Source organism: Anneissia japonica, unplaced genomic scaffold, assembly GCF_011630105.1.
Source record: "Anneissia japonica isolate Jap-2015-1 unplaced genomic scaffold, ASM1163010v1 scaffold287714_len2871179_cov188, whole genome shotgun sequence".
Lineage (NCBI taxonomy): Eukaryota > Metazoa > Echinodermata > Crinoidea > Comatulida > Comatulidae > Anneissia > Anneissia japonica.
In genome coordinates this window covers 310,385-321,397 of record NW_022755542.1, presented here as the reverse complement: position 1 = coordinate 321,397, position 11,013 = coordinate 310,385, and the positions used below count along the sequence as shown (strand labels likewise).

The following is an 11,013-nucleotide window of genomic DNA, read 5'->3' as shown; positions in this document are numbered from 1 at the left end:
GTACACTAATTTGAGAGATACGTCACAATATCGCAATAATTAGAGAGGTAAATATGCTGTTACAGTAGTTTTCATCACCCCACTATAAAATCCTTCTGCGCAATGGAAATCAGTTCCATTTTATTAAAATTAAGCCAACAATCATTTGTTAAATCATTCAAAAGCATAGAAAAATGTTTAGTTAATAGATTACATTCATGGCCACTAACCAAAGGTTTAAGTTCTACTAAAATGAAGTACACTAATACAATAATAAGTATCAAACCATTTGAGAGCAATGAAGTACAATTAATTACTTTCTTAAATAATACTGCAACGAATTGTCCAAATTCATGAGGACAATGGTTAAAGTAAATTTAAAGACACTTGATTTTGTGACCATTGCCACCACGCAGTTTATAGAGTACACTGGGAATACAGATGATCCCTTATGTGCTGCTCATTAGCTCTTTCTTTGTCTATGTTTCAATGTTCTTTCGCGATCAATGTTTTTTGTTAAATTTAAACATAATTAAAGAGGGTCCCTTATGTCCATTGAAATCAATGATTTAAAAGGGTCTACAAATATGAAGATACCTACCATATAACAAGTCTCCTTCCATCTAAACTGATTCTCAATAAACAAAAAAAATTAAAAATTGTATACATTTGAAAAACAAAGTCCTTGTGAATAACAGGCAATTTTGATTAAAAATACTAAGAGCGACCTCTATAATACAACAAAAAAATAACTGAATTTGGCACCTTCATTAAAAATGCTTTACGAACTATAAAAATATAGAAACTCAAAATACGACAAATAAATGAATACATGAAGAAACTAATAGACTAGAACAATAATAATATTATTACACTATAATATTTTGTAATATTAAATCCATGCAGAATTGTTTTTATAACCAAACCAAACTCCACAAGAAAAATAAAAATTTGAGACAAAGTCGCAGCCAATGTAGAGAGGTGTGGGGTAGGGGGGGGGGGGGGGGGTGGGGGGAGAGAGATTGTGACACATTATGACGACACATAATAGCCCGGAAAGAAGAAGAGCTTCTTGGTGAGCATGGTAACAGGAGCTGGCATCTGCTTGTTACGGCCGGATGAAGATTCAAAGGCACGAGCCACTTTGTTGTTTACCTAGAAAAAAAAAAGAGAAAATATATTATTCATTTTCGCAAAAAATCCAGTATTTACTATATTATAAAAAACCACAAACAACAATCATCACAAAATTAACGACTTCAGGCGATTAACAAAGTAGGGAATTAAACCTACTACTTTCTACTGTATTTTTATACAATTTAACATCGCTTTTCTGATTGATATTATGATGCACCCAGATTATTTACAACAAAAAAAAATTCATTTATGTATGAATTATATATTATAAGTCAGATTTAACACAGAGAGCTCCCTGACAGTGAACTAATTTTTACTTTTGAGCAATCCAGTCGAGTTTCTTATGACTTTTTAAGCTTCTATTTTTCAAAAATGTTTTATTTCTATCTTTATTATCTTGTTTGTCTTTGTATTTTGTGTTTTATAGACGAAATAAATGATATGATATATGATATAAACGCAATTCCATTTAGGGAAAAACAAGGAAGTTCCCGGAAAAAGATAATAGTGAAGTACTTGGCTGTTGTGTTGAGACGGTATACACATTTATACAACTATAACAATTTATTTCCTTATGTTCATGTTGTAATGTGTTAAGCCCTAATGTAAACAGAAATTATTAATGTTGTTTAGACTGTATATTCTTTATTAAATAAAATTTTAAAATATTCTTTATTTAATAAAAATTTATTTAATCATAATCAATAATATGGTATCTTGCAAAGTCTCTATCACTATTGGCATTATTATCAATATTTCATAATTACTATTATTATTACTTTACTGGGTTAAGCACTACTGCAGTGGATTATGTGCAGTCTTATTATCCTGATTATTATTTAATAAATATTTTATTACCATTATTTAATTCTTTATTAGAATCAGAATGATTTTTTTTATATAGGCCTAGATATTCATTATATACTATTAAGCATTTCATGTAGAATAATATTATATAAAATGTTTTGTTTGCTGAGGTTACAGTAGCACATTGGTAAATCCTACATCTTAAGAAACACATCATTTTGAGTTCAAGTCAATGTCCTATCTTTCAATGTGATATTCCATGGAGAAGACCGTCCAATTCATAGAACCGTAAACAACACACATATTACAGGCAAACTGATTTCTTTGCCTAGACTACATATTAAATCAGACAAATAAACTCGCACATTATTTCGAGTTAAAGTCAATGTCCCCACATAGCATTTCAAATAATAATCTCATAAGGTGGACAAACTATTTTAATGCTCTACTATTCTGCATACAAAAACTAAAATATTCTGTAATATATTAATCAACGTTTAATGTAAACACTAAAAACAGGGAGAGAATCCTGAATAAACATCAAGATTCATTATTAACAAGTCCGATCAAACATGTGACAGACAGATAATCTGTTTTTGTAAAATAAATATTATATGAAGATTACACAACTAGGTTCATGGTGAACTTTAAATTTTGTAACTTTTAACTAAGTTTATGCATTTAAGTTCACACAAAATACATACATATGTGCCTTATCTGATAATAATGAATTAAACATTTTAACAGCGAAAATTAAAAATAACACCTCAACCCATGCTCAAACAATAAGAAAATTTGTTATTGACACTATAATAATTGATATTTGTGGTTTTAAGTGCAATTTTAGCCTAGTTTAATTAAGTTTAATGTGTAATATTGTTTATTAAAACATGCATGCATAAAACGTAATTTATATTTACTAATTTAACGAGTGGACTTCCTTGATTTAAGGAAATATATGTATATTGAGATACGCAAAGTTTATAAGGTTAGAAGTTAGGAGAGGATTTCGTTATGTCGTGGTCATATTAGACTGTAATATCGTTAAAAACCATTCAACAAAAAACATAAAACATATCAAAATTATTAAGTTAAAGTTTTTAATTAAGTGCATGAATATAACGTAATTTTAGGATATATGAGATTTACCATTTGAGAAGGTGTATAGCTCCCCCTCTCTCTACTATATATCTGATACTTAATGTGTATCTGATACTTAATGTGTACACAATATCTGATTTTCACATACAAGTAACAAATAGATGAATTTATTATTTTTATCATTATTATTATTATTATTATTATTATTATTATTATTATTATTGTAATTCTTATAACTAGATATTGTTTGGTGCTCATAGTTTTATATTCTTCTTTTATTTATTATATGTTGTTAACACTTGTAACACTGTCAGTGGATCGTGAATCTTGAATGTGTAAATCAGGTTCAACCACTGATCTCAACTATTATATTAACTAAATTGTTCATTGGATGGTTATAATGAAGCCACCGACGCTATGTTGAGGAGCCCAAAATGACACAAATACATCATCATAGTGCAAAACTTTCGAATTAGTGTGACGATTACTAGCAACGTGACATCGCTTGCGCTTTTGTATGTAAACTGCATAAACATGCGCACTAAGATGTGCAAAAAAATCATTTTGTTACATTTAAAATTATTAAAATGTAATTGCAAGAATTGATATATTTGAAAAAATAATTAAAGCAAATGCAAAAAAGAAAAAAAAAAACATAACTTGTCTAAACTGGTACATTACTTGGGCTCTTGCACATGGTGTCGGTAGCTTCACTTTTTCCGGTACAATGATTGGCCAATGAGTAATCCAGCTATTATAGTACAGATCAGTGGGCTCAACCCACAATATAAACAATTTTGAAACTGGATTAATTTGATCCTTTTGTGTAAAAAGTGAATTTTATGTAATGACATTTTACTAATTTGATAATTAAGTGTTTAATTTGGGAAATTATATTTTACTACTTAGATGATTATGTGTTTTAATACATTGGTCATAAAAAATGTAAGGTAAGAAAAAAGAAAAATTTCATGCAGATATTTAAAATTGATCACTAAAGCTGGGCACTCACTGCAACCGACGGGCGGTGCAATTCTATGGAGAACGCGACGCGACAATGCGCAACAGATCTTTTTAATTACGATCCATTCAGACTACAACCGACAATCAGCAGAAGGTGTCGCGTCGTCTAGCCCTAACAGGGAGTGGAGTTGGACTCGTCGGCTGATGGTCTTACGACGCAGTGATTGCCCGGTTTAAGGGTTTTCTGGTTTCTAAGCCTAGCTACTGTACTGATCACCATCCCCCAAAACCTGACTGAATTTCATGGTCGAATGGTTGGAAAAAAAATCATACAATTGTAATAAAAAGAGAATGTTTTAATCATCTAACCATTGTCATCATTGATAATAAATCTTCATCACAAGCATATTCTTTAATGGTTTCTGTGAGAGCCTGCACGAACCATGAACCTCGTTCCGAGTTGCGCCATGACACATAACCTAAAAATAATATTAAAAATTAAATTAACAATTTAAAGAAAATTAAAGATATTCTGTCAGTGTTGTATACTGTAGTAATTGAAATAAAAATAAGAAAAGCATTAATAACCGTACGTAATCACAGTTTAGAATGTTTGTAGTGAAAGTGGTTTTTTTTACATTGAATGTTATTTTCATTATCATTGTTTGTTGTCCTACATTGTATAGAAAATTTGATCCTCCTTATCATATCATAATAATAATAATAATAATAATAATAATAATAAAGATTTATAAAGTGCACATCTCCACCAAAGGTGCTCAAGGCGCATAGACAATTAAACCAACAAGATCCAAATAATTCCCAGAAAAATTTCCAGCAAAATCCAAATACCAATTATCCCATCGAGGCAGTGTTGCTCCCCATATAAGTATGCGCAGATACTCAAAGGCAGTATGTTGAGCTTCAGCACCTTCCACCCCAGGATAAGCCCAGGGCTCCACTACCGTGCACTGCAACAGGAGCTGCATTGCGTCGACAGAGAAAAGTGGCATCATGTGTATATCATACATATACTGTATATCATATAATATCAAATAATTTATTTCTTTGATAACACATATAGAATACAAAGACAAACAAGATTATAAGATAAAAATACTATTCAGGGGACACACCTATTAAGGGGACAGTTTATTGGTCCTGATGGTGTCTGCTTAATAGGGGTTCTACAGTACTGTTGTTATTATTGTTATTACTACAGTATTTGTCAATTTCATGACAAGTTAAAAACTGTAAAGTACAATTGTGACCATATTTTTAATTATTGACAAAGATTTGTTTCAATTCAATTCCAACTTTATTTAGTCCTTGGCAGAAATTATTTTGAGTGCATTTTTCCATAGCATTAATAAATCTAAAATACAAAAGATACAGTAAAACAATACAAGCAAATACAAAGAGAACATATCAAAAATATTAGAATACTGTCTGTACTTTAATTCACCATATTGTTAGCAAGGTTAATATGTTACTTGGGCTGATAATAAGGTGTAATTGTAAAAAATCTCACCATCTACAAAGCTGCCACCTTTTATTAATAATAATAATCATAACGCATAAATAACATTTTATTTTGGGGCAATTAGCGCACCCACCGCCACGAAAAAAAACCCGAAAATTTCAGAAGAAAATAGAAGCTTTTCTTTTTCTTTATTCTTATTATGCCTGCCACTGCCTTTAAATCTCCAAAAATAAGATACGTATGAATGTTTATGAGTGCAATGGGAAGAATTTCATGAGTTGAAAGATATGCTTTTCCATTCCACAAGGCTTCCAAGTGGAATGGAACAATCAATCAATCTTTCAACTCATGAACAACATTCTTTCCATTGCGCGAATAAAAACATTCAATATTTGTCTTATAACACACCTAAAATAGATTCTTGTCATTTGATATTTTATGACAAAAACTTAACTTTTTTCTGAATGGAGATTCTTGTCATTTTGAAATTTTTGAAAAAATCTACCTTTTTCTAAATAGAGCAGTCCAGCATCTCGAATCAAAAGATTGTATTAAGTCATATCGTATCCTAGGTACCGTGCAATGGGCGAAAATGGATGGAAAGAAAATTTCCATGAGTGACGAAATGGAGTAAATAACCAATGTCACATGTAACTCAATCCACCAATTAAATGACAGGGATCTATTTAGGTGTCTTTTTATTGTCATTTTGCTAAACGCAAATGTTGAAGCTAATCAGACACCTGTACATATCCTTCTATGTTTTAAATTTAATAACACCACAGATAATAATGGCCATATGAAAACACTAACAAAAGCCTATAGCATCCTCTATATTTCAATTTACATTTTGCTTCTAAGCTATATTTTGCTTTTGTTACATTAAAATAAATGTTTATCCTGTAATAGGTGTGTTTACTGTTGATTTGTCAGTTTGATTGACACATTGGAAAGGTCTATTTGCACTCACCTGGTACAGTTGCATACGCCACCAACATGTCGCTGTGACTTGGTAACTTCGATTGTTGTTTGCCCCACGCATCCGGTTCATCAACAACTTCAATTTCTACCTTCAGCATTTTTTCAACAAGCTCATTTCCATTATCTACATCGCCGGCCTTATTTAAGGATTGCAAGCAGGGGTCAACAGACGAACCATCCGGACCATCTGTAGCCTCAACGCCTTGATCAAACATTTCTACAAATAAAAAAAAGGAATACCAATTGTTTCCTAGAAATCAGGACAGCCTTCCACACTTTCACAAGGAAGAAAAAAATCTCAAGAAGAAACTAACCCATCTTTTGGAAATTCATATATTTTTTGTTTTGCTACAGTTTATTAACAGTCTCCCCAAAAACCAGCTTGCGAAAGGTATCACTACTGCCCAGTAAAATATAATTAGATGTTTTCCAATGAGCTTTCTAAATTAGGATGTATTTTCATAGGCTGCATAGGCCAGTATAGTGCAAAGGCTGCAAACGATTTCCACAGCAAAATGTTCAGATATATTAAACCCAATCTGATTGAGCATCCCACATCTACCATGATATGCATATATTATTTTTAAACATCCTAGCTAAACTTTCAAATTTATATTGTTATTAAATGATTACTATATAAATTTTTGTACAGTATCTTATTGTAGAGTATGCTGCTTTACAAAGTCGTGTGATGGTAGCATGGTGGTGGCATGATGATGGCATGATTTGCCATTTTTGGTAAATCCAGGATTCTACTTGTTACAGTACAAAAATACCGCACATTGATTTTCTCCATAATTCCTTATATTTCTTAACAAAAAGTTATTCACATATCTTTGCGCATAAGAGGAGTTACTGAAAGACATCACACTCACCTCCACGACATGCTTGGATGAAAAATATTTTTGGTTTCCCAGTGAGAGTTGGACAGCCCTCTCCTGAGAAACACTTGAGTATATCGTCAACCTGAACCAGACGCTCATCCACAGTGTACAGAGCACCGTTGATACCATGCGTCAACACAGCAAAGATGAAGCAGTCATATTGCGAGTGATTCATTTTGCTATACTCACTGATTTTCTTACTGAAATCCTAAAAAAGACAGATAGCAATGTATAGGTTAGAAACAAAGAATATTGATGCCAATAGCAAAAGTCAACTAAACCCCTGTCCACACTATCAAGTATTTTGTGACAAATACAGGTGACGTGCCTATGGATGTGATATGACATCATCATGCTCATGGACAAATCACATATATTTGTCATTTAATACAGTGTGAAATGAGCTTTAAAATAAGATATCCTTTTTTGAGTTATGGTAAGAATATTGATTACAATAGCAAAAGTCAACTAAACCCCTGTCCACACTATCAAGTATTTTATGACAAATACAGGTGACGTGCCTATGGATGTGATATGACATCATTATGCTCATGGACAAATCACATATATTTGTCATTTAATACAGTGTGAAATGAGCTTTAAAATAAGATATTCTTTTTTGAGTTACGGTAAGAATATTGATTACAATAGCAAAAGTCAACTAAACCCCTGTCCACACTATCAAATATTATGTGACAAATACAGGTGACATGTAATTGGTGTGATATGACATCATCATGCTCATGGAAAAATCACACATTGTCATTTGATACAGTGTAAACTGAGCTTTAAATTAACAGATATTTTTTGAGTTAATAATAAATTGTCTAACTTTTGTTGTTAAAGCATTTTGTTACCAATAGTTATTTTTTTTTGAGTTAAGAATATTGATGCCAATAATAAAAGTCAACTAAACCCTTGTCCACACTATCAACTTTTATGTGACAAACACAGGCGATGTGCCCATAGGTGTGATATGACATCATTATGCTCATGGGAAAATCACACATTGTCATTTAATACAGTGTTAACTGAGCTTCAAATTAAAAGATATTTTTTGAGTTAATAATAAATTGTCTAACTTTTGTTGTTAAAGCATTTTGTTACCAATAGTTATTTATTAAAGATATATTGCCTATTAAAAAAAAATATTTGGGAATACCTAAAAATTCCATAAAAAGTTAGAACTGCTAATTTAAAAGAATCAAATAAGTTATTACAGCAACTGCATATCAGAAATAGTTTTTGCTGATTCTTTTCTTTATCTGCATTACTTCTCTCCACCCGGGAGTGTAAATGGGTACCTGGTGGGGTTGCCTGCTCCTGCGCTGATTACCAGCAGCAACACTTAAGGCATGTGGACCCAATGATTAGGGAAAAGTGTGCTTTATAACCTCGAAGAAGAGGCGCATTATAAATACCTATACCAGTACCAGTTAATACAGACATTTACCAATCGGTATACTTGCCACAGGTCCCTTATTTTTTATTATTTTTCTCATTCTGGATAGCGCCACCAACAAGAAGTTAATTTAGAGACGGAATAAGCGACTTGTAAAACACTGAATGGAGGTACCAGGATGCCAAAAGAATGACGTAATCTTATATTTCGTATTTGGATAAATGCGCTACCAAAATAAACAATTTCAACCAATCACAATGTTCACATTTTCGGATCCATGAAACTGAGTCACGCGTGTCGACTAGTTAGGTATGACTAAAAAAAAGTCCTGTTTTAATTCAAGTAGGTAGGCAGAAGGGAGCTGGTCTAGCTTAGTCCTAGTCGAGGCATCAGCATCTTCAATTTTGAAAATTTACCAAGATTAATTAATATGCATGAAGTAAGCCAATCACATGATTTACAAAATCAATCTTGCATACGATATCCCACATCGAATTTGATGTGGGAAATTGTACGCATGAATGATCAGGCAGCATTTGCCGAGGCCCTAATCCAAAAAAAAATAAATAAATCGAGTATAGGACGCAAATTAAATTAGGTATGGTGCGCACTATGTGCAATAAAGATTGAGTAACCCAAAATTAGGGCCTGGAACCTAGGCTAACCAAGAGGCAATACACACCATACATGTCAACATCAAGCAACATAGCATACACCCAACAGTGTGTCACACTTATAGCATCAGAAATAGAAAACAATATATATCTACGTATACAGATGGGTAAGAATTGTACTCAATCATTAATCCTCGTACCTCTAAAACATGCAGCCATATAATAAAAAATAAAAACTCACATCATATTTCATATTTGTTATACTTTCAACAGAAAATCCTAAATTATCAAACAATGATTTCAGTTGGCAAGCATCAACATCAGTTCCTTTCCGTAACGGCATTGAACGGAAGTTCCGGTTGTTGACTATCAATGCTTTTCCCCTAGGCTTTCTTTTCATTTGATAGTTCTGCAGTATTGAGAAAATAATAGTAATAATATCTAAGTAATAATGATAATATAATGCTTGCCTTGTCAATCAATATGGATCCAATAACCATATTGTTAGACAGGATCCATGGCATGTGCCCCCCCCCCCATTTTGCCACTAAATTTTTAAATTTCAATGCATATCAATGTTATTATGTCAATTGAAATCAGCGATACTGTACTCGCGTATCTATTCTCCAAAAATGTTGTACCCCCGTTACTACTTTAATACTATGGTTAGTTTTTCCACCAATTTGAGATGACCTTTGGGATCTGAAAACATGGGGTTACCTCAGTGTTTGGTCTCCAATTAGAGATTCAGCTATGTGCTAAAAGATTGACGTTTGTAATAGTTGGTACTTCTGAAAATGTAATCTCGAATTACAGTAATCTCAGATTGGTTGGCAAACAGATTACTGGTGGAAGCATGCTAAAACAATATATCAACAATTTTTTTATGAAATTCCATTGTGGTTAGAAGAAACGTTAGGAAGAGCAGAACAAAATCAGTTAAATTCTTTACAACTTCCAGGTTTTCTACAGTGAGAAGATGCTCAAAACCTATATGGAAACAAAGGATTGAATGCATCTGAAGATCTAAAATGCGGGGGAGGGGAAGGTGGAATACACCCATGTTCAGTCTGCATTCCCCTTTGCACACTTAAATTCTTCAATTAATATCTAATAAACATTTATAATAATAATGATATTCTGAAGACGAACTAATAAAGTTTGAAATATTGAACCGCAATGGCTTGCATCACTTTTTTTTCAGAGTACCTGTGAAGTATCAGTCATATCACTGGAATAACTTCCTTTGGAGACTTTCATTTTTAAAACCTCTTCTGCTGTCTTTACTGGCCATTCTAAAATAAAAGTAAGATCATGATTTATAGTTACAGGTAACTAAATTTGTTTTGATTTATTGTAGACCATTTCAAGATCCTAACATAGAAACCCATAAATGGAAGGAGATTCTACCCTTCCCTTAACATAGCAAAAATCTTAATTTTTCTCTAAATTATGCATACATAATTAATGTGTCCACAATATGTAAATTATTGGCAATATAAAGTAGTTGATAAATAGTAGCTACAATTATCTATCTAATCATTCAATTTAAATCAATTAGTATTATATTATTAACATTTCTTTTGCAATTCTGCTTCTGAACTTTAATTAAATTATGTTATCATTTTTAAAGTTTCTTTTAATGAATGATACCTTGATGAT

General features: G+C 32.0%; 1 protein-coding gene across 2 annotated transcripts in view; it reads right to left on the bottom strand.

The window, feature by feature from the left end:
* Positions 1–965: 965 nt before the first annotated feature.
* Positions 966–11,013, bottom strand: part of LOC117123601 (caspase-3-like) — a 12,191-nt gene continuing 2,143 nt past the window's right edge. For both annotated transcript variants that reach the window (XM_033269593.1, XM_033269594.1), the window contains exons 4-9: positions 10,561–10,646; positions 9,593–9,760; positions 7,327–7,543; positions 6,441–6,668; positions 4,357–4,466; positions 966–1,134 (exon numbers count right to left, since the gene is read on the bottom strand). In XM_033269593.1, coding sequence (XP_033125484.1) covers positions 1,012–1,134; positions 4,357–4,466; positions 6,441–6,668; positions 7,327–7,543; positions 9,593–9,760; positions 10,561–10,646 — 932 coding nt within the window. In that variant the 3' untranslated portion in view covers positions 966–1,011. The remainder of the gene's footprint in view (positions 1,135–4,356; positions 4,467–6,440; positions 6,669–7,326; positions 7,544–9,592; positions 9,761–10,560; positions 10,647–11,013) is intronic.